This window comes from Triturus cristatus, chromosome 8 (genome assembly GCF_964204655.1).
Source record: "Triturus cristatus chromosome 8, aTriCri1.1, whole genome shotgun sequence".
NCBI classification, from domain to species: Eukaryota; Metazoa; Chordata; class Amphibia; order Caudata; family Salamandridae; genus Triturus; species Triturus cristatus.
Genome location: NC_140591.1, coordinates 1,699,820,328 through 1,699,845,590, shown reverse-complemented (window position 1 = coordinate 1,699,845,590; position 25,263 = coordinate 1,699,820,328). Strand labels below are relative to the sequence as shown.

General features: G+C 44.3%; 1 protein-coding gene across 5 annotated transcripts in view; it reads right to left on the bottom strand.

The window, feature by feature from the left end:
- Positions 1-9,095: 9,095 nt before the first annotated feature.
- The window catches only part of LOC146808642 (uncharacterized), a 119,615-nt gene continuing 103,447 nt past the window's right edge, over positions 9,096-25,263 (bottom strand). For 2 of the 5 annotated variants that reach the window (XM_085623678.1, XM_085623680.1), the window contains one exon: positions 9,096-11,432. In XM_085623678.1, the coding sequence (XP_085479804.1) occupies positions 9,232-10,752 (1,521 nt within the window). In that variant the 5' untranslated portion in view covers positions 10,753-11,432 and the 3' untranslated portion in view covers positions 9,096-9,231. Of the gene's footprint in view, positions 11,433-24,149; positions 24,409-25,263 lie in introns of all 5 variants that reach the window. The other 3 variants (XM_085623677.1, XM_085623679.1, XM_085623681.1) reach the window with 3 other exon arrangements.

Below are 25,263 nucleotides of genomic sequence, written 5' to 3'. Positions count from 1 at the left end.
TCCATCATGCCGTAGTGCACACCTGCCTGCTACACTATCCTCCAATGCATAACTATCCGCTCCACTAATCTTTTAGCAGTTGACTGCTCCCTTGTCTCTTACTGCACCTGTCTGATTCGCAGTGCACACCAGCCTTCTTCACAACTCCCTAACACAGAGCTGCCTGCTCCACCCATGTCCTAATACACAGCTGCCTGCTCCACCACCTTCTAACAGAATACGCAGTTGCCTACCGCGCTCACTCTAATGCATAGCTGCCTGCTCCCCAATCTCTAGAAAGTTAACTGCCTCCGTCCCATGTCTCCTATAGCACAACTGCTTGCTCCGACCACTCTCCTAATACATAGCTGCCTGCTCCCGCCATTCTCCTAAAGCACCGCTGCCTGTTCCCCCATACAGCAACGCAACACCAGTCTGCTCCACAACCATCTAATGCACACCTGCCTGCTCCACTAATCTCTTGACAGGTGACTGCTATCTTGTCTCCTACTGCACACCTGCCTGCTCCGCCGATTTCCCTATGCACAGCTGCCGCCTCTGCCCACTCTCTTCATGCACATTTGGTTGCTCCACCTTGCAGCAGTGCACACCAGCCTTTTCCACAACCCCCTAACACACAGTTGCACCCCCGCCCGTCTTCCAATGAACAACTGTCTATCATGACATCGCTGCCTGTGTCTCCATTCTGCTCCGGACCCCTGAATTTCCACTCTCCGCCTGATGCACTGCCGCGTCTTGTGCCTGTCTCGATCGCCACTGCCTGCTCCGCGGCTCCTAATGCCTGGTACCCGACCCTCCCTGTAGCCTGAGCTCCTTGCCACCTCCTCTGACCCAGGCACCCTGCTGCCTGCTTCCCCTGGTTGCAGCTCAGAGCTGCCTGCCACCTGTCTGATTTCTGTTTGTATTAATGTCTCCCAGGCTGATTGACAGCTTGCATCCACGTGCTCTCTGCGGAGCTCACCGCGTGCATGCTGTGAGCAGCATTACACACCCTCACAGCCAGCAACCGGAAGTGGCCGATCCCTACACACCCCATCCCTGCCCTGTGCTCATGGCGGCGCCCTGGCACACTTCGCACCAGGGAGAGATCAGCATCCACGTCATGCCTCCTTACTGTGGCCCTTAAAGTGTTAAGCACCCCCGCCGTGCAGTAGAAGGAGACTGCCACAGCACCATCCATGCATGATGTGCCCCTCAGGCAGCCCTGGTGCCCTGCAGAAGCAAGGCATAGAAGCGTTCCTGATGACCTCGCTGTCAGGTGCGAAGAATTATGCACAGCACACAGAAGAGGACGACGTTTGATGTGCATGTGCCTACCAGGGAGTCCCGATGCACAGCACAATGAGGAGTACCGCCCACTTTAACCAAACACTTGGCATTTGTGTATGCATAGAGCACAGCACACTGAGGGTGTGATATATTAAAACCTGGCAAACCATGAACTCACACAAGGCAACCATGGTAGACTCAATATTAGGGTGCATTAACCACACATCCCGTCCTCTCTGTGCGGCTCTGGCACATAACACACACACTGTATTCAGAGAGGCACACAACGCAAATGAGGAACTTCGTCACTCTACCCTCCGATGCAATCCGAGATACCGGAGACAGACCCACACCATGCAACGAGGAACCCCCTACTCTACCCTCGCACCACGGATCTATTCTAGCCATTCCAGTCACACAAGCCAACATGGGATGGGACCCATTCTACTTCCAACGTTAAGTGAATGCATACAGGGGCTGCAGGTGAATTGCAGCCGTTTTCTATCAACATTTCTTTATATGGACTTTTGAATGCACCGATGACAAATAAAACAAAGTCCTGCAACAATTGTCCTCTCGATGTTTTTTGCACAATATGATAACTTCTACAGATTCCTCAACTTATGTGCGAGGGGTCTTGGATCTTCCTTTCAAACATCTTGTCCTGATGATTGTCTCACAAATTCATTTCAGAAGAGACCGAAACGTCAACGCCCGAACCCATTTTATTTTTAGTTTTGTTAAGAATCTTTTTGGGAGAATTTGATCCTATGTTTAGGACAGTCTCCATTCTGTTTACGTTTGGTATTGGGTTTACGTGCATTGATGACTAGTGAATTCTAGTGTAAACATTGGTTGTGATCTGTTATCAATGTTCTTGGAGTATCTCCCTAGTTTTGAACCCCAAAATGCAATCTTGTTTCTTTGAATACAATATAATGAACTAAGAAATACACCTGCTGGTGTTGTTTCATTCTTTTTCTAGAGTATATATACAGTAATTTGCTTTTCATTTAGTGTTGATGTTATTGCTTGACCTCTATGATGTAATCGTTAATTTTATTTAAATACATTTTTAAATATATCCGTTGTTGGCACTATTACCCGACACTTATCGACCCAAGCCCACAAGGGTATACAGGGAGGGAGGGAGGGATGGATGGATGGATGGATGGATGGATGGATCTCGCTGCTGAACATCGCTTGTGTCCCTTCACTCGTGGGCGGGTGCTTTATGCGCGAAGGCGAAAATCGTGCTGTAATATTCCAGCTATGCGGTAGAAATCCACCAGCACTCACAGGAGCAGTTGCCCAGTATTTTATTGGGATTAGAGTACACTTTGTACTCGAATCCCAATAAAATACTGGGATTTCTACCGCGTAGCTGGGTTATATCAATATCCAGGCACAGAGTGAGGGTATCACTAACTCCAAACCCTGGCTACACAACACAGTGAGGGGTATCACCCACTGCATACCCTACTACAAAACACGGTGAAGGGTACCACCCACTCCATACCCTACTACAAAACACAGTGAGGAGTACCACCCACTCCATACCCTACTACACAACACAGTGAAGGGTACCACCCACTCCATACTCTGCTACAGAACACAGTGAGGGGTACCACCAATTCCATACCCAAATACACAACACAATGAGTATTATCACTAACTCCAAATCCTGGCTGCACAAAACAAAGAGGGGTAACTCCCACTCCACACCCTGCTACAGAGACAATGAGGATATCACTAACTCCATACCCTGCTACACCATACAATGAGTGGTATCACCCACTTGGTAACCTGCTACAAAACACAATTAGGGGTATCACTAACTCCAAATCCTGTCTTCACAAAACAAAGAGGGGTAACTCCCACTCCACACCCTGCTACAGAGACAATGAGGATATCACTAACTCCATACCCTGCTACACCATACAATGAGTGGTATCACCCACTTGGTAACCTGCTACAAAACACAATTAGGGGTATCACTCACTCCAAATCCTGGCTACACAACACAATGAGGGTTATCACCCATCCATACTCTGCTACACAACACAATAAGTCCATGACCCATTTTATATCCAGGCAGACAACACAGCGAGGGGTATCACGTACTTCATGTCATGCTACCCAACACAATGTGTGGTGTGAACCCTTCCGTATTCAAGTACACAACACAGTGAGGGGCACCACCCGCTCCATTCCATGGATCACAACACAATGTGGCATATGGGACACTCTAAATCCAGGCACACAAAGCAAAAGAGGAATTTCACCCTATCAACACTCAGCCACGGCCTGGTGCACTCAAGGCTGCCCTAACACACACTACATTAAGGAGAATCCACCACTCAATTCCCTGGCACAGTTTGACACAATCTAGACAACCTGGAACAAAATGCAATGGAGAAGCACAGCATTATACCCACCAGGCTGTAAAGACGCAAACTTCAGTGAGGAATCTTATCCCACCTGCCCTGGTTCAGCCTCTCGCTTTTAGATAACCCTGACACAGAGCACAATGAGACGTATCACCAGCTGTGTGCCCAGGGGCAGCTGATTATACTAAGGGTTGGATGACGGAACAACGCAGGGAAATACGTCGCACGCCTTAACCACACATTTTTTTTAATAACGTGTATGTTTTTAACGATGGATGCCATTACCACGCAGTTTATTTATTTAAAAACAATGTATTTGTGTGTGGGGGAGGAGACCCCTCATGCCCCCAACTTACATTAAATGCGTGGTAACGGCATTCATTGTAAAAACACACGTTGTAAAAATGTGTACTTAAAAATGCATGGTTAAGTCACAACGTGGTAAAAACCTTGTTGTAAAGGCTGTGTCCCCATACTAAGTAGGTCTACCTCGCCTCACGATCACGAGATGCGGCGTATGACCCACACTATATTCTGCCACATAACACAAATGAGGAGCTCGCCCATTATATGCCCTATCACAACCTGGTACAGCCTTAGCCTGGCACACGACCTGATCAGAGCATCAACCAGTCTGCCTACACATGGGCACAGCCTAAGGCATTGAGTACCGCTGACAGTACAATGACGAGTATCAACGACTTTTGTTATACCCTGGCACCATAAAGGCAGCTACGGCACACAGTGCAGAGAAGCGTCTCTCCCAGGAGCGTAGCTTCCGCGGGTATAACAGGTGCAGTGGCACCGAGATCCAGAGCCACCCACTGAACCCTGAATATTGCTGTATTTTTTCATTCAAACAGCAGCCAGTGGGTCCCTTTTTTTCCTTGCGCTAGGGCCCAGGACATACTGGCTACGCTACTGTTATTTCCCACTATACACCTCCTGGCTGCCTCTAGTGCATCAAAGAACTCAGCATCACTCACTCCGCACTTTAATACAGTCTTAGCAACCCCAGTCCATCATACAAAGAGGACTTTCACCCACGACATACTGGGGGAAAACCCATAGCACAAAACACGAGGAGTACTGCCCACTGTATAACCAGGCAAGCCAAACTCTCCCGAGGTAGCCCGGCACACATACAGTAAAGGCAGTCGCCCAATGTCTACCCTGGCACACCTGGGGCAGTTTTTGCAGCACTGCTTCACAGCCCAAGTGACGTGGGCAGCAGGGATCTCACATCCCTTCTCATGAAGCCCAACAAACGTAGGGTACATAAGAGTACGTGCAGGGTATGACCTCAGGTACACAGCATTTGATTCGAGCATTTCTGGCGGTCTTGGGAGAGTGTGGCACCGACAGTGTGCAGTGCAGCCATGGCACACAGCGCAAGTGCAGCAGGGCCCTTTTCCATCCATTGCATGACAGCACAGGAAGTCCTGGTGCCCTGCAAAGTGCACAGAAGGAGGCACTCGGCGCACATCACCCATGCCTAGTGCCTTCTGGGCTGTTCGTGGTGCACTAGGCAATGAGAGGCACCACATATTCATAGAGGCAGCAGCACTCAGTGCAAGTCTGTGTCACTGACATTCGATTCTCACCCCTGCACACTCAATGCGGAGGAAACAGTACTATGCCTCAACCCGAGAGCCCTACACTCTGAGGCAGCGGCTCCCAGCATCAGCGTAGAACTTCACAATGAAGAGCAAGCAAGAACCAGGTGGCCGCCCCCTGCTTCACCTGAAAGCACTGCACAGTACCGATGACCACAGGACATCCCTGCATCTACCCGGGTGCACAGAGCGGCGAGGAACTAGAAGCACCCACCTGCCTCTGCTATGCCCAGAATGCACTGAACGATGAGGAAGCTCCAGTTCCCGGTTTAAGCCCTGCTTCAACCCGGAGCACAGTGAAGAGGCGAACAGGAACTCTGCTTGTCCCCTGCATCACCCCGGGTGCAGTGCACGGTGAGGAGAGAGCATTGCTTAGACCTGCTTCACCCTGGGTGCACTCCAAGGCGATGACCGGGAGCACTCTGCCTATATCCCCATGTCCACCGAGAGTGCACTGCGCGGAGAGGAGACCGGGGTGCGTATTCCATGATGCATCACCCCACGTGCACTGTAGTGTGAGGGGGTAGCACCCCTACCACAGCGTCGCCTGCCGGAAGCTCCTAAGGCGCCTGGCACAATGCGGCGGCAGTAGCGCCTGCACCCGCTCTCATCGCTGTCCTGGATTCCCTACCTGACCCTTTTAGTTTCACTTTCTGAACAGCTCGCAATGCATCTATTCTCCTCCCTCATCCTCGCACAGAGGCAGCCCTAGCTGAGAGCTGCCCTTGGCCCCGCACCCCACGCATCACCACCAAGGCGCATCCCGTGACCCCAGAGCCTCCCCCTCGGTAGGCTTGGGCCTCGGAGATCGTGATCCCCCGGCCTCTGGATCTCATCTACGTGGGGTGCAAAGGAGAGCCGGGGTTGTAAGGCAGAGGCAGGCTGAGATGTCACCCACGCCCCCACTAGTGCACGCAGAGCTGGGAAAGGCTGCTGGATCAAACGGACTGCGAGCATCGGATCAACATCCCTGGGCACCCCTCAACCTGACCCCGCTCCTTCATCCGGGTCTCTGGCCTTCGCCTCACCAAGCATCAACCACTACTGCCAGCTGCGCCTCAGTAAACAACAGAAACAAACACTGGCCACTTTCACTTTCGTCCGTTGTGAAAGCTTTCTTGTCTAAGATAAGAAAGCTTTCACGACGCACGGAAGCCAGACGAGCCCATCCAAATGGGACGGCTCAAATGCTGAAACAAAAACGTCAAGAACAGCTCTTTTCCAATGGCTGGCCACTGTTTAGCTTAAACGGTTTAGCTTAAACGGTGACGCCAGCCAATGGAAAAGAGGGGCGGGGCTTAATGCCCTTTACAGAAAATACCCAAAATCATTAAATCTCACCAGCGAGACTACGCATGTGCGCAGCCCACGTCAGGCGAGACCTAAAAATGAAATTGCTAAGGTGTACTTAAACAACTAGATGGTGATGGGCTTGCATCTTATTGGATATATGTCTGGGTGTTTGGAGGGAGAGGAGACTTGAACTAAACACCTCAAAGACAAAATATATGGTGTTCGGAAAAGTAAGGGGTGGTCTACGGGAGATTAAGATCCTACAAGAACCTATGGAATGGGTAAAAATCTTTGATTATCTAGGCATAGGCCTGAACGAGACACTTAGCTGGGAATATCAATTGAGGAAGAGCTTCCTAACACTATGCCAAAGATCTAAATCAATATTAAGATTTTTTTAAACAATCATACACCCAACCCCTCTCTCCGGCTCTAGAAATTTATCATGCAAAAGCCCAAAGCGGAGCCCTGTATGAAGCACAGATTTGGGGGTACACTTCCGTTACCAAATTAACCTGTGAGCACACCTTTGCTAGTGCTCTCATTTCGCTACCTATCACACCACTTTTTGTGACCTTGGGTTAAAGAAAATTGGCGACCTGGCTGCCTATAGACCCCTAACCTATTGGTTGCATCTATGGACAACTCCCCCAATTAATTGATTATCGCAATTCCTTACGTGAGGTCCTGGCGATTAATGGCGTAAAACATCTACCATGGTTTAAACATATTGCTAATTGGTGCAAACTCGGTCAGGCTTGAGGGAGCATCCAGATACGGTCACCAGACGCGATACTTTTAGCCCCAAAGCTATGTATTGGAAGGTAGTGGGGAGCATTATAACAATAATCAAACTAGTGGCCAGTTAACATCTAACTTCCGAATTATAAAATCATGTTCTCTATTTGAACCCTTCCTTGATTTGATCTTGCCCCCCTCACCAAAAGTTTGTATATTAGGTTCAGATATGGCAACTTGCTCCAGAAATTCCCAGGGAAAGAGGTGGTTGGCCTAGTTTTAGATTCTTGTCCTGCCTGCACCGAAGTTATTGAAACAGAAGAACATGTTTTGTTCTTTTGTTCCAAGTATCGGCAGATACGTAGAAGGTGGATAAGACCAATTTGCCTCAACTTGGGTGCAAGGAGGTACCAGATTGCGCTTAGAATTTTAAAAACGGACACCTCTGGGACAATAGTCTTTGCTCTTAGTCAATTCCTATTTTCCTTCTGGATAATTTGCGAAATGCTTTTATCACAGCTGTGATGTTACATTTAACTTTCTTATGCTGTATATGTACTTTAAATTTTAAGTCTTGTAAATATGGTTTGTATCTCATAAGCACTGAACGATTAGGTTGACCATATTTTTTGTCTTTTTAACTTAGACTTGGTATTGTCATCTGTACTTGAGTATGTAATGTTTTAATACCTTTTTAACTGTAAATACACCAATCTTTTATTCTTGTATACTTTGATGGTTTTTGTACAAATGACCAAATAAAGTCACATGATGAGTGCACAGCAGTGCCGGCTGAATGACCAGGATCCAAGGTTGTTGGAAGTGATCATGAAGGAACAAAGTTCCAAGTGGAGTTGCTGGCCCCAAGCTCCAAAGGGCAGGTGTCTGTGTTACGTATGTCGCAGGCAGCAAGGATTGGAAACCAAAGATGGCACTGGTCTCTCTTCAGGCAGATTGACAAAGCCAAGGAGGGCACAGTGTTTGAAAGCAGTATGTATAGCGTGTCATGCAAGTCTTTTAGGAGATTACTCAGCATTTCCTGTCAATTAGAAGGCAGTACCCATCAGGAGACTTGGGCAGGAAATAAAAGTTTGAGTAAAGAAACACATTAGGCATTGGAGCCTTCCAGAAGATTACAGAGCGTTAACTGTCAATTAGAAGCTCTCTGTGAAAGCAAACTGGAGCAGGAAATGTAGGCCTTTAGTTAGATGGCAGGGAAGTCAAACAAATAAACAGTAAACATGCATATTAGAGAACCTTGAGGTCAGCTGGAAACAGAGTTTTTTAACTGATCAGCACCATATTTTAGGGCAAAGCAACAAAAACAATAAGCAAGCATATCGGGCACCCTTGAGGTCAGCAGGAAGCGGAGGTGCTTAACTAAACAGCACCACGTTTGCTCAAACAAAAAATCCAAGCATTTGCACTCAAGTACAAAGATTTTTTTTAACAGTAGATAGGAGAGTATTGTAACTAGAAAAAAGGTGATCAGGGAGAACAAACAGCACAGGCAGACCGTGCTATGACATTTATACCAACACATCACAAACAGTACATGCAAATATGAGAAACGGATGTCCAATCTTATGCACCATCACCTGCTTCAGAATAGCGTTGCATTTTTCATGAGAAGTAAGTAAAAGAATACCTAACTTGAAGATCTGATGAACACTAATGCCAACAGTCAATGTAGAAAACCAAACACTGACAAAGCCAATTGGCCTGGCATTTAATGTGTATATGGAGAAAAATATTTAAAAATGCTAAGAAAGAAAGTGTTAGCACAGAGTGATTTTTTAATGTTTATTTTATGACAGAATCATGGCAGGCACTGTTAAATGGTTTTCTCATACATAATGGATCAGAAAACTAGCAGAAATATACACTCATGGTAAACCGAACTGCAATTGAGTAACTTTCCACTGTCAGTTGGATTTTTTCTTCTCTCTGGTATGGCTTCTTTGGTGTATCTTTAGCTTTCCTTTTATACGAAAAGCTTTGCCACAGTCATCACATTTATGTGGTTTCTCGCCAGTATGGATGCGAAGGTGTAGCATTAGATGACTTTTTTTAAAGAAAGCTTTGTCACATTCAGTACATTTATATGATTTTAGACCGCTATGGACTGCTTCATGTTCTTTTAGATTGCTTCTTGTAGTAAAAGCCTTGTCACAATTAATGCATTTATATGGTTTCTCACCAGTATGCACTCTCTGATGTGTAATCAGATATGCCTTTATAGTATAAGCTTTATCACATACAGTGCATTCATACGGTCTAAACCCTGTGTGGTGAGAGTAATGATTATTAAGGGAGCTACAATTTCTAAAAGATCTGTTACATTCAGAACATTTATACGGTTTTTCACCTGTGTGAGTTCTCTGGTGCATCAGCAGAGGTCCCTTTGAAATGAAAGCCTTGTTACATTCAGAACATGTATGTGGTTTCTCCCCTGTGTGGCATTTCTGATGCATCGATAACTGAGACAAATGCTTGAAAGTCTTTTCACATTCAGAACAGTTATATGGTTTTTCTCCTGTGTGACTTCTGTAGTGTGCCCCCAGTTCTGCTTTTGTTATGAAAGCCTTGTCACATTCAGTACATTTATATGGCTTCTCTCCAGTGTGGGTTTTCAGATGCACAGTCAGATGCCCCTTCTGTCTATAAGCTGCGCTACATTCAGAGCATTTAAAGGGCTTTTCCCCAGTATGAAATCTGTGATGTCTTAACAGATCTGCCTTTTGAATGTAAGCCTTGTCGCATTCAGAACATTTATATGGTCTTAGTCCGGTGTGGCATGCCTGATGCCTTTTTAGACTATATTTTGTAAGGAAGCATTTGTCGCATTCAGTGCATTTGTATGGTTTCTCCCTAGTATGTACTTTCTTATGTCGAGATAGCCGACACATCAACTTGAAAGCTTTGCCACATTCAGTACATGTATGTGGGTTCTTGCAGGTTCCAGTTCTCTGATGAACCTTAAGCTGCTTCTGTTTAATGAAAGCCTTGTAACACCCAGCACATTCATACGGTATGATTCCTGTGTGGCTTATCTGGTGAATCTTTAGACAACCTTTTGTACTGTATGCTTTTTCACATTCAGAACATTTATATGGCTTATCAATAGTGTGTCGTTTACGATGAGTCACCAGCAGCCACTCTGTAAGGAAGGCCTTGTCACATTCAGTACATTTATATGGTTTAAGTCCCCTGTGTACTGCTCTATGTCTGCTTAGGATATAATTTGTTCTGAAGTCTTTGAAACACTCAAGACATGTATGTCTTTTCTTACCCATATGTGCTTGGCTCGATCCATCAAACGTCTTATCACACTGCTTACAAGTGCATGTAAATTGAGTAGTGTGGCATGACTCAGGTTGTTTTTGGTGGGCCTTTCCAAATAAAGCTTTGCCACCTTTAGAACATTTAGAATTTGTTTCCATCATGTATTTCCAAATATATTATTTGCTTGCAAGTATATTATTCTTACAATTAGATTATGCATACAGTATCTCCTTTTTCCAGATGTTTTGGTATGCCAAGCAGCAATGATTTAGGATGAAGATGGGGTCCGAGCTAGTTTCATGCGTCAGTGACTCCAAATACTACACTGCTTTCCTACCTAGTTGTGGGATTAAGTCCATGATATGATATAGAAATCTGAATGGTATCTTGTACATTTACTGATGCAGGAAGGTTTTCACATGCCTCTCTTTTTGCAAATATTGTCTTGGAGATGTTCTGAAGTCCTGCTTAGAATTGTCTTTTATGAAATCCAGCTGCATGTAGTACATCAGTGTGGTACATTCATTGTATATTTATTTGATGATTCAAAGTACCCTTTCACTGTAGTGTCATCACATTCATTACATGTAAATATCCCCTTTGGTACAAAATACTTGCTTTGCAAAGAAGGCAAATGATTGCACTATTTCCAAGTTTACTTTTTTGTTGTAGCATCTTTAAGTTGGGACAGGATTTTCTTGTTCCGAAGAAGCCTTTTCTGTGCCAATTGTTGCCTTAGGTACGACTAGGACTATGGTGGGCACTATCATTGCTAGTGCTTGTTGTGATTTTTCCGAAATGTCTGAATGTCCGTTCTTTCTTATGGGAATTCTTTAATCTGCTGTGAAGAAAAAGATACTTGAAATGAATAGTGTTCTCTGAGCTGCAAAAAACCCTTCCTTAAATCACAATTTAATTTCTGTATGTGAAACTCACAAAGGTTCCACTATCATACCATACTAATAAAAAATGAAATATAATTGAAATGTGTTTATTATACTAATATAGCACAGAGGTATGGTCAGCCTGGTATTTCCTCTCTCTTTCCTTCCCATCTCTCATTCAGTTTGAATTGATAAACGCCTCTAGATTGTTGAGACCGTAGGAGCACACCCTCTGCAGAGTAACATATAAAGATACATACCATCTACCTAATCACTCAGTGTGCTCGCGTGTAAACACGTAATAATACCCATGGCATTACTTTATGGTACTGTGTACAAATTTGGAGCAGGACCTTTGAATCTTTCAGGTACTTAAATATTTGTTCACTTTGAACAAGTATCAGTATACACTCGATACCGCCAGGCTATAGCATTTTTATTCCTCGCACATTTTGGCTGAATCCTCTGTTACAACTCCTAACATTTTTGAAGGCTCAATAAATTATATTGGTCTGTACTAAGATTTCTGTGATTTAAAAATGTGGCGATATATATGAAAAGGTCATACAATTTAACATATATTTAGAAAACAATACTTACAAATGTCTAAATAACCTTAATAACATTTGTGCTATCAGTTAAAATGTATTATTGTGTGGAAATATGGATTTTTCTGATCAGTTATGTCCCCTATCTTGGACCCCAACGGTTCCATGTATGAATCACAAGTACATGTATGTTACCTCCAGTTCCAGTTATGAAGACGCAAACACATGTGCGTCCACCGTCAACATGTCCTCTGTCAGATCCGCCATGAATAGGCCGGATATTCCATTCCTAAGTATGAAAGGCCATCGGCTTTATATAGTTCACTTATGCCATTTTACAGTCCAGGCAAGTAGGCCCTGATTCTGTCATCGAACTCTTCTTGCCTTCTGCCTCTGAAAGCTCCAGTTTGAGCCTGCATCTGTAACCATGAACTTTGTCTCATTTCCCTGCGCGGCTCACGAAGTCTGACATCAGCCCGCTGCCTGCCAAAAACTGTATTTCACCTTCGAAATTATCTACTCCGCTCCCTGCCCGATGCATTCCTGTCTAGTAGTTTAAGTAAACATTCTTCCAGCTACCGAGCAAAGGCCCGGCTTCTCTGTCTTTATGAAAGTAATTCATAGCCCTATTGCTATGGAAGATTTCCGCCCTCGCATCCAGTGTAGACACTTAGACGCTTGTACACGCACTAACAGTCAGTATAGTCAGTATAGAATAAGATTCTACTCGAAGAGATCTCTCTTTTGGATAACATAGTTCTCTAAACATGGGATGTTAGATATGATTTGGGATTAGGTTGACTTGACCCTCCAGACTTCTGTCGCCACATGTAGAGCTAAATGTCGAGTCCCCTTCACCCCCTAGTTGCACGTCAATTACACGTCATGCTGCTGCGCGCGCATTTCTGCCAAGTATTTCTGCTGACATTGCGAAATTCTTTCATAGAACCACCCTCTTATGACATCACATCTGATGACGTTCTTTAAATCACTCCCAATTACGCCCATTTCTCGCTACGCACGAATATATTATCCATACTATCAATTGTTACGCCTCTTGTATTTGCTTCACTGTAAATGCCTATTGTATAAAAGTAATTGATTGTCAATAATGTATGTACTTCACTTCCTGAACCTTCGTGGTGATGGAACTTGGAGCAACCGATTATAATCGACCATTGGAATAAAGCCCATTCCGAACCTCTAATACCACGGATTCTGCCTCTTATTTACTGAGCTATTTTATTATGTTTCTGTATCAAATTAAGTCCCGGTAATTAAAATATTTACCACATGAATGGCGCCCGAACAGGGACACTTTCTCATCTCACGCGCCGGCGGTGAGTTGCAGGCCCGGTCTCCTGCCACAGCTGGACGGACAATAACGCGTACCAGCAGGATTTCCTGTATCTCCCTCCGGTCGAGCGGGGGCGACTGGGGCTGCGATCAACACCCAGACGAGGCGGTGAGAAGTGCGAAGTATCCCGACCAGAGCCTAGCTGAGAGAGCAAGATCCGAGGTATACAGAGGCCCACCAGTTCCCGAAGTCCGGAGTCGAGTCCAGTTTCCGAAGTGTTCGAGTCGAGTCGAGTCCAGTCCGGTTCAAGTTCAGTTCAGTTTTCGAGGCCTTCCGTTTCCGAGCTACCCGGTGAGTACCATTACTGGGGAGGCATTCTGACGTGCACATAGGTTGTGCCGGTCAAGACGGGTTTGGGTACACAAATCCGGTCTGCACTGTTTCAGCAGTGTATCTGTACTGTTTAGCAGTATATCTAGTATATCAAGTGTATAAATTCAGAATAATTCAGTTAATGTCGAGTATTATGTTTAGTGATTAAGTTTTCCTTAGACCGTCATCATTATTGATTGTTCAGGTAAATGTTAAATGTTAAATGTTTTAAGTACGTTCTGCATATTGTGGTGTGAATGACTGTTCATCATCGTGTTTACTGTATTTAGTTTGTTCAAAATCAAGTATCAGATCAGTTTTCAATATGCCGCTCTTTTCGAAATTAAGACAGATCACAACAAGAAAAGGGGTACTCGAAGAAGCCGTTCCTATTCCTCCTAGGGACACTCCAGGGTACTTCATGTATCATAAACATGGCTTAGACGCTATATTATTTCTTGATTTATGGGTAGACTACACCAAGGAATTACCAGAAAGTCAGAGGTGGCCCACAGCGGGAACCTGGGATGCAGAGTGCATCATGAAAGTAGAGGAAGAGTTATGGAAAAGGAAAGTCAGACAGTCACAGAAAGACGCCGTTGAGTTATGGCGTAAAGAATCTCATAGACGTACAGAAAAAGCCCTCCGACAGGAAGAGAGAAATAGAGAGAATTCAAATAAAGTCCGAGAAAACCTATTAATTGAAGAAGGTACAAGAGTGAAATCAGAACAAGTAGACAGACAAAGAAATGCCCTTATGAATGGTATGTATCCCCTTCTGGCCGAAGGATTACCTAAGGCTACTCCGGAGATACCAAAAGACTTGCCACCCCCATTGTTTCCAATAAAGGTACATCCTAAGGGGCATCCTAGAACCGCAGAAGACGTTTTTCTTTCCTCATATTTAGATGACGCAGCTCCCGAGTACGCAAATTCCGCCCCACATAGGCCGCCTGCCAGGGAGGTTCAACGCCAAGATCCAGTATCTCTACAGCAACAAGTCCTGACACAAGTTCCGGCAAGCACATCTGTTTCTACATCTGTCCCTGCAGCTACTTCTATAGCAGTGTCCACACCTATAGTTGCTGTATCGCGTTCAACGAATCCTTTCACGCCCGATACCCCAGATGGGGCTACGGGAGGTGCTAGCAACATTTTTTCTACGCCACCCAGAATAAATAAACTTACCTTTCAAGAGTCAGCACATTCACGTACCCCCAAACTCATAAATGCCCGTACGCTTAAGGAACTTCTTGTAGATTGTAGATATGACCCTGTGCCCGGAAAAGAGGACGAAATGATCATGGCATCATTACGTATCCGACGAGCCGCAGTGTATTTAGGGAAGTTACCAGGAATGACTGCGCATCTAGATAATATATACCATTTTGTTCAAACAGGGCGAGATTCTGAATGTATTAACAGAGCTATGGAATACCAGAAAGTGGAGATACAGGGGGAACTGTTACGTTTCCTCATAAATTGTGTAATCAGAAATCAAGACCGACCGGGGGTAGACCCGGAAGCAATGCAAATTCTTACCAGATGGAGCCAGAATATATCAGAAGGGAGACATGATAAGCAAAATTGTATAATAGCCATGTGCCGAAAGATCCGTAAAGAAATAGAACGCCTACACGAAGAAAGATTAACGGTAGACCAGTTCGAACAAAACGAGGAAGAAGGATCAGGACTGTCCACAGGACAGTCAGACACCATAGCCTATGTAGGTAGAGGAAGATCTTGTAATAGTAATAGATGTCTTATTGACCCGATACGTCCGATATGTCCAGATAATAACAGGAATTTCCAAACACCTATAGTTCATATAAGGTCTAACGAGCATTCGTTCCAAGCCGCTGACAAATTACTCCGAGAACGAAGGGGTTATCATTTTCTCGATTCTATGGATGAACAAGAATTAGCCAGGTCAGCTGTCCATTGGATTGACAGTCCCGGAAAGTACAGTGATGATACAGTAGCACGCACATTTTTGAATCTCACCCCAGATGAACAGCGTTTAGCTGGGATTTATATGATTCAACAACTCCTTATACTATATCAGAGTCAGCATTCGGACCCGGGTCCCTTGCCTGATATATTGACTGAATTACTCATGAATAGATGGAGAGGTTCAGGTACTAAATTAATTAAAGAAATACTAGAATCAAGAAAGCAGTATATTCTTTTTGTATGTTCAGAACATGTCTCATTGCCCATCAAGGAAAGAACCACGTATTACATGGACAGACAGAATCCCTTACGAGAAGTACACCCAATAAAGGGCGAGGACAATGAGTTCAAACGTGTATTTGTATATACGCCCATATCGAAAATAGAGTTGTTAGAAATGAAGAAAGTGGTACCCAGTCATGACAAAGACCCAGCGGGTTTTCACCGAGAAATTAAAGACATGTTACTCATGGGAGAGTATACCTATCCCGACATTATGACAATATTAAAGGTATTGATGCCTGCTGGCATTTATGAAAAACTCAGGGAAAAAGAGTGGGAGGTAGGAGACCAAAAGATAGAATGGTCAGCATTAGAAGCAGAAGAAAAGGCCCGAACTGCAGGAGCAGGACTTGGGGATAAAACTAAAGCACTACCAGGTTTACTAGTACAGGTACTGCCACGTTTATTAACTACGAAAAAGGAAGATTGGGGTACAATTTCAGCCTGTAAACAGAAGCAAGATGAAGACACTAGTGATTACTATGCCCGATTTGAAAAATGTTTTGGTATAAATAGTGGCATAAAAGCAAGTAGCGAATCATACCCACATCTGTTTGTGACCAAATTAGTAGAAAATGCCTTGCCTCAAGTGAAGAATAGAGTATTAAAATTCGAGAGTACATGGCAAGGTAACACTCCATCACAAATGTTACAAATGTTACAATACCATCACAATAGAATTAGAGAGGAACAAGAACATGAACATAGACGCATGAAAGACACGAAAATGAAAATGCTAGTTTCCCAGACAGTTCCAGCTGAAGGACATAAAAAGGGTATGACACATTCCGGTGATTCAACAGGACCTGTAAAAGGGACATGCAACTATTGTAAAAAGCCAGGTCATTACGTACACGATTGTCCAGTTTTAAAACATAATATCGCCATAGGTAATACAAAAGAAAGACCACGGCCACCTAGACAGGATCAGAATGAACAAGGAGCCCCGCAGCATGCACAGTCCATGCCAGCTCCACCACAGTCTATACAGTTTGTGCCAGCTGCACCAGCGCTGCCTGTTGCTGCCACACAAACCACGACACGACAGCTGTACCAGACCGCACAGTATGACTATCCTGATTATCAGCGATACGCATGAACCAGCCTAGAGAGGGAAGTTGACCTACCCCTTATCGAGATCCCAGTAGACCAAGAAGGACCTTATGTACATAGTGAATTATTAGGCCAAGACAGAAAATTTTTACTCGATACAGGGGCAAGTCGAACAACCATAAAACGTAGTGAAGTTCCAGGGGCACCCCTCTCAGGCTCACAGAATATTTCCCTTGGTTTTTCAGGAAAACCTATTGTTAATGAAGTGTCACAACCTCTTCCACTTACGATAGGACCTTTGACCCGAACTACAGATTTATTGCTTACTAAATCATGTCCAGAAAATTTGTTAGGAATAAAAAAACTGAAAGCTCTAGGAGCTATAATATGTTGTTCTCCGGAAGGAGTAAGATTGTTTTTACGTGATTTTAAAGGTCACTATGTGTCTAGAGACATGGATCCCCGACTGCAGAATTTACCTACACATCTATGGGCACAAGGCCCTACAGATGTTGGTTGCATGAACATTACACCATATCGAGTCACACTAAAGGCAGGAGTGGTACTACCACGAATGCGACAATACAAGTTACCACCAGATGCTGTAGTGGCTTTACTGCAAATCATTGACGAACTCATTGCCCAAGGAGTAGTTGTGGAAACAGACTCCAATGTATGTAATTCACCGATAATTCCGATTCTTAAACGAACAGATCCGAAGGCCCCGCCAGTATATCGATTGGTTATTGATCTGCGCGAATTGAACAAATGCATTGTGCCACAATTCCCTGTGGTCCCAGATATCTCGTCATTACTGACAGCTATTGATTACGAAGCAACATTCTTTACTGTAATTGATCTCAAGAATGCCTTTTTCAGCGTCCCAATAGATCCGGAAAGCCAATATTTGTTCGGATTTAGTTTAAATGGACGTAGCTTTAAATTCTCACGCGCACCTCAAGGATTTACAGAAAGTCCCAGCATCTATAGCCAAGCACTGAAACGAGAACTCAACAGTATCCACATGCCAGTTAACACTACCTTGCTTCAATATGTCGATGATCTGCTGATCACCGCGAGAAGCGAACCCGAATGTGAGAAAGCATCACTGACAGTTTTACAATTTCTAGCCGAAAAGGGGCACAAGGTGTCCCCTTCTAAGCTGCAATTCTGTGTCCAGCGAGTTGTTTATCTTGGACACTCGCTGTCCAAGGAGGGAAGGCAGCTTACACCCGACCGCATTCAGTTAATAGCTAACATGCCAATACCCAAGACGCAAAAGGAGGTGCGGGCTTTCATAGGCCTCACTTCATATTGTAGGCAGTGGATCCCTCAGTATGCATTTCTAGCAAAACCACTCATTCAGTTGACAACACAGGAGGCAGCCACATCGACTGTTCTCCCTTGGACTCAGGAACATACACAAGCTTTTGAAAGCTTAAAGAAAGCTTTATGTCAAGCACCTGTCTTAGCAACGCCATGTTACAGTAAACAGTTTACACTTTTTGTTACAGAACGCGAAGGTACTGCCTTGTCAGTACTCACTCAGGAACAAGCAGGATCACACAAACCATGTGCTTATTTTTCTAGTACATTAGATCCCGTAGCTCAGGCTTTGCCTGCATGCCTAAAATCAGTGGCAGCGACAGCTTTAGCAATCAGACAAAGCGATGCCATAGTGTTAGGACATCCATTGACCGTTCAAGTACCACATGCAGTAGAGGTTCTTGTAAATAGAACGCAAACACAACACTTGACTATAGCGCGACTTACAGGGTACGAGCGAACATTGTTTCAGCCACATATAGAAATCAGACGCTGTAACACATTGAATCCTGCCACGCTTTTACCTGTAATCGGAACAGACCCATTAGCCCACGACTGTATTGAAGTCATTACAATCACAACGAAACCCAGACAAGACTTAACCGATGTCCCATTGTCAGACCCAGACCTGACGTTGTATGTAGATGGTTCATGTATGAGAACAAGTACAGGAGAGTTAGTGGCTGCTTACGCAGTCACAACAGACACTGAAATCATTGAAACAAATCGCATAAATACCTTGTCAGCTCAAGCCGCAGAGCTCATCGCTCTGACACAAGCCTGTATTCAAGCCACAAATAAAAAAGTCAACATATACACTGATTCACGTTATGCATTCGGAGTTGTACATGACTTCGGCGTGCTGTGGCGAGAGAGAGGTTATTTAACTTCCCACGGTGCCCACATTCAGCACGGACCCCTCATTCATGCCTTATTAGAAGCGATACATCTACCCACTGCACAATATCAATCATGAAATGTAAAGCTCATACGAAAGTTACTGATATCATTTCTCAAGGCAATGATCTAACCGACAGAACAGCTAAACAGACTGCTCAAACACAAACATCCGACATGACAAAGACAATAGTCCCGACGCCGACACATTGTATGACAGTTAAAGATCCTACTCTTGACGTAATTGACATACAGACACATGCTACACCAGACGAAATAAAGAAATGGACTGAATTAGGAGGGATCCAAACGGATCAAGGATGGATGATGAAGGAAAAGTCTGTGTGGTTCCTTCCTGATTCAATGGTCCAAGTTATAATTAACACTATACATAGTCCCGCACATCTAGGAGAAAAAGCTATGCTAGATAGCATTCAACACATTTGGTTCAATAAACATTTGCGAGCAGCAGCCAAACAAAAAGTTCGTACCTGTATGATCTGTTGCCAGTTCAACCCAGGAAAAAGCGTTCCCGTAGAACAGGGTGGATTTCATCCTCCTGATCACCCTTTTGAAGTCCTCCAGATGGATTATATCCAGATGGAACGATGTCGAGGATTCAAATATGTTCTCGTAGTTGTTTGTGCTCTTTCCCGTTGGACGGAGGCATACCCGGTTTCAGATTACACTGCCCCGACTACTGCCAAACAGTTGGTTCGAGAATTCTTCCCACGATACGGTTTACCACGTGTTGTTCACTCAGATAACGGCCAGCCGTTCTCATCCGAATTAATGAAACATGTTTCACTTTTGTTAGGCTATCAGTGGAAATTCCACTGTGTCCGACACCCCGAGGCAGCAGGTCTCGTAGAAAGACATAATCAGACCCTGAAAATTAGATTGTCCAAAATATGCAGGGAGAAAGGTGTCGACTGGGTAGTAGCATTACCAGTTGCACTCTTTTACACAAGAATGGTAGCACACTCTCGAACAGGGCTATCCCCGTATGAAGTGATCTTCGGCAGACCACCAAATATGTGGGGGACGCCTATGCCACGCAAAATAACTGATATTGACTGTAATATGCTGACAGATTACTTGGCTTCCTTGATGTCTGCACTACAATCTTGTCGTTCACAGGTAGCTGCAGCTTTTCCTGACAACACTGAGGCGAAACCCCATGACGTAGTCCCGGGGGACTTGGTCCTCGTGAGGAACTTTGATCGAAAGACTCAGCTGGAACCTAGGTGGAAGTCGCCTCAGCTGGTGTTGCTCACCACAAGGACAGCCGTGAAGATCGAGGGCAGAAAAGGCTGGATTCATTCAAGTCATATCAAGAAATTTCATGGACTACCATCAGATGTGAATACCACACCTTGTGTGTCTTCACCCATTGACTCGAAACTTCCTTTTGTTGAAAAAAGTAATTCCGAACATTATAAACTAAAACTTAGGTCCAATCAGTCAAGCAATTTGATTGTTTAAGTCCTCTCCTAGGTGAAGCGGTTGAATTGTCTCTGACATGTATCCCTTGGACCTGAATAGAAACAGCACCCGAAAAATGTTGAAACGACAGGCGTACTGTAAATCACTGCATAGTCATTGCATAGTGACGTTATTAATTTTGTTTTTCTTAAGTCTTTTAATAATTACTGCAAGTATATTGTTGCACATATATTATCCTATTTCTAGACATGTTTATAATACTACTGCAGAACATTCTTTTAGTGAATTACCTCCGCTTGAGTTGTCTTATAGATTTGCGCTGCGCAATAACACGTTTATCAGTATGTTACATCATTCCCATCAGGTTAGCAATGCTACAAATTGTTGGATATGTGGCCGACTCCCTCCCTATCAGAATTATAAAGGAATTCTACCTCTCTTTCCATACCCGTTCACACACAACGGCTCCTGTGGAGCATGGTTTAGTTTAATTAATTCTCTAGATTCAAATTCTGCAGTTTATCAAGATAACTGGGTATGGGGAAATTTGAACTTAGTTTTGCTTAAGGTCTGCTACCCTAACAAGGAGGGACTTCCCCAGAGAACAGGAACTGATCTAGAAAATGAAGTGTATGGATTAGGTAATTTTACGCTTAATCTTATGATCCTAAATGTCGAATCCGAAGCTACTCCAATTTTGCCCGCTATGTCAATATTTCCAGTAAAGGGTGAACTATGTGTAAGAAAAAATGGTTCCATACATATGGGCCATAGTAAATGCACCACTGTAGTAGAATTTAGTGATCAAGGCAAGTCTACATTTAGAGCTTCCCGCCATTCTTATTTCATATGTGGTCAGACGGCATATGTACGTTTACCTCTAGATTGGGATGGTACTTGCTACATTGGATTCCTTTTGCCACCTGTTTTCCTAGCTCCTCCTGATTATCACAGAAATATTCATTTAGTATATAATAGAGTAAGGAGAGATCTCCCGATAGTCGATTACACTGAAACAGCATGGGAAAAATACACAGATTTCAATAAAGGTCTTTTTCCCTATATAGGTACCGTTACTAATAGTAAACTGATACGTAGATTAACTAGAACCCTTGAAGCAGTAGTGAACGAAACTATTTCCGCTTTAGGCAATTTAACAGAAGAGCAGTCTGCTATGCGGATTGTTGTGCTTCAAAATCGTCTTGTCCTTGACGTCATCCTGGCCGATAGGGGCGGAGCTTGGTGGGTCATCGGATCAAGCTGTTGCATTTTCATACCAGAAAATTCGCCATCTGTATATAAAGCCATAACTCGCCTTCATAAGATTGTGAGCCAGATACATCAGAACCCAGGCACCTGGACTTGGTCCGGTTGGTTTTGGAGTGTATTATCTACCTTTGGATGGAAGGTCCTATCTTTCCTAGGTATTGGCCTTCTCATACTATTCAGTTGCTGTCTATGTCTACAATGTGGACCAGCGATCTGTGGTCTGTGTGCCACATCGTGTATTCCACCACCAGGATTTCATTCATCACGGAAGAAGAAAGAAGAACAAATGATGCTATATGAACAGATCAATGGATTTATGAAGATTGATATCTCTTAACGGGCAAGTAGGGGACAAGGAGGGAATGTGGAAATATGGATTTTTCTGATCAGTTATGTCCCCTATCTTGGACCCCAACGGTTCCATGTATGAATCACAAGTACATGTATGTTACCTCCAGTTCCAGTTATGAAGACGCAAACACATGTGCGTCCACCGTCAACATGTCCTCTGTCAGATCCGCCATGAATAGGCCGGATATTCCATTCCTAAGTATGAAAGGCCATCGGCTTTATATAGTTCACTTATGCCATTTTACAGTCCAGGCAAGTAGGCCCTGATTCTGTCATCGAACTCTTCTTGCCTTCTGCCTCTGAAAGCTCCAGTTTGAGCCTGCATCTGTAACCATGAACTTTGTCTCATTTCCCTGCGCGGCTCACGAAGTCTGACATCAGCCCGCTGCCTGCCAAAAACTGTATTTCACCTTCGAAATTATCTACTCCGCTCCCTGCCCGATGCATTCCTGTCTAGTAGTTTAAGTAAACATTCTTCCAGCTACCGAGCAAAGGCCCGGCTTCTCTGTCTTTATGAAAGTAATTCATAGCCCTATTGCTATGGAAGATTTCCGCCCTCGCATCCAGTGTAGACACTTAGACGCTTGTACACGCACTAACAGTCAGTATAGTCAGTATAGAATAAGATTCTACTCGAAGAGATCTCTCTTTTGGATAACATAGTTCTCTAAACATGGGATGTTAGATATGATTTGGGATTAGGTTGACTTGACCCTCCAGACTTCTGTCGCCACATGTAGAGCTAAATGTCGAGTCCCCTTCACCCCCTAGTTGCACGTCAATTACACGTCATGCTGCTGCGCGCGCATTTCTGCCAAGTATTTCTGCTGACATTGCGAAATTCTTTCATAGAACCACCCTCTTATGACATCACATCTGATGACGTTCTTTAAATCACTCCCAGTTACGCCCATTTCTCGCTACGCACGAATATATTATCCATACTATCAATTGTTACGCCTCTTGTATTTGCTTCACTGTAAATGCCTATTGTATAAAAGTAATTGATTGTCAATAATGTATGTACTTCACTTCCTGAACCTTCGTGGTGATGGAACTTGGAGCAACCGATTATAATCGACCATTGGAATAAAGCCCATTCCGAACCTCTAATACCACGGATTCTGCCTCTTATTTACTGAGCTATTTTATTATGTTTCTGTATCAAATTAAGTCCCGGTAATTAAAATATTTACCACAATTGTTGAACTAAAATAATCTAAATAATAATAATAATAACTGTAATATTTGTAACAATAATCACATTTTCACTGCTGGGCCTCCACCCCTCCCTCCTCTGTGCTAACTAAGCCTTTTTTGACTATTTGGAGTAGTTCGCACTTAAGCCTCCATCCTTTTTCCACATAAGCTATCCCAGAAAATTTTGCGGCCTTTTATCCAACATCCTGGGGATTCTAAAGGTACCCAGGGTTTGTGGATTGCCCAGTAGGGGACCAAGAAAATAGCCAAAATGTAGCTACATTAGAGTTTTTGGGTAAAAATAAGAAAAAAAGGTGCTCTGGATAAAAGTGTTTGGTCTTTTTCCATAAAAATGGCATTGTGAGAAGTTGGCCCGGTATATGCTGTTCACTAGTTAAAGTGGCCACCTTGCACCAATACAATTCGACTCTTATGGTAGTAGGTTTTTATTTTATTGATCATTTCTCAACAAGAAGAAACAAACATCACAAGGAAATACAGTACATGGCATACAGGTCGGTATCTATTTAGTACACAATGATAAAGAATCCATTGGGGGCAGGCCAGGACTACACATACAATCATCGAAATGGCATTTCATTCGGAATATAAGGGAAATGGATAGGGACAAGGGAGGACAGTGCAACACAGTCAAAAAGTAAACATGTCCATCACATTACCTGAAAGAACAGGAGATTGGATAGTAGGCAGAGACAGCAAGTAGGTCGTGAGGGGTGACCAAATGTCCCGTGGCCTCGATGGTGCGGGCAGCTCTTCAGCATAACAGACCAGCTGATCTCGACAGTAGGTTAAGTCCTGCAACCATAATTTGGTAGTGTGGGCCAGTCTACTCTCCCAACACAGAGACCCTCCGCTTGGCCATCAGCAACGCAATAGCCACAAACCTTCTGCAGGAGGCCTTGACACCAGCAACAAGACCTAGGAGACATAGTTGAAGGATACAATCCAAAGGAAGCGCAACCATCAGGCGTATAATCTTTACTACAGCTTCCCAATATGAGAACACTTTGGGGCAAACCCATGCCAAGTGATACAAATCAGCGTCAGGGGCCCTACAGCGTCTACAGGCAGCAGAGTCTCGCAGACCATATTTGTACAATTGGGCAGGTGTATAATATAGCTGATGTATACATTTAAAGTGAACCATTCGCAGATTTCCATTAGAGGTTAAGTGCCCTGTCAGACGGCAACAGTCCGCCCACTCGTCCTCAGCCAAAGCGCGTGGTAAAACTGCATTCCATTTATTCAACGCCGATACACCGGAGGCAGCTACCTCCTTCTGTGACATCCGATATAATCTAGTGACCAGTTTCACCCTAGAGGGAGCAGTGTATAAAAGTTGCAGTGCTTCTAGTGTAGGCGGCTCAGCAGGAAATTGCGAGTACAGCACGCGTATGGCCGACCTCAGTCTGGTGTAAATGAAGAGGTGCATAGCAGTGATAGGGCCTTCAGCAACCAGGGATGCGGAGGTAATGAACTGGCCTCCAGGGTACTCATCCCTCATGGTCACCAGGTTCATGTCTCTGAGGGTCCGCAGAGCACCCACCTCAGTGGTAACCAAGAGACCTGTATGATGAAGTAGAGGCATACTGGGTGCATAAAGTGGCAGTTTCTGTGCCCGCCTACCCAACTCCCGCCATGCTTTAACCGTGGTCTGAACTGTATCAAACTCCCCCTTTTCGAACACTGTGTGAGTATTAACAATCATGGCCTTGAGTGGTATGGGGTGCACTGCTCCAGCCTCGACCGCCACATGGGGAATGTAAGCAGGGT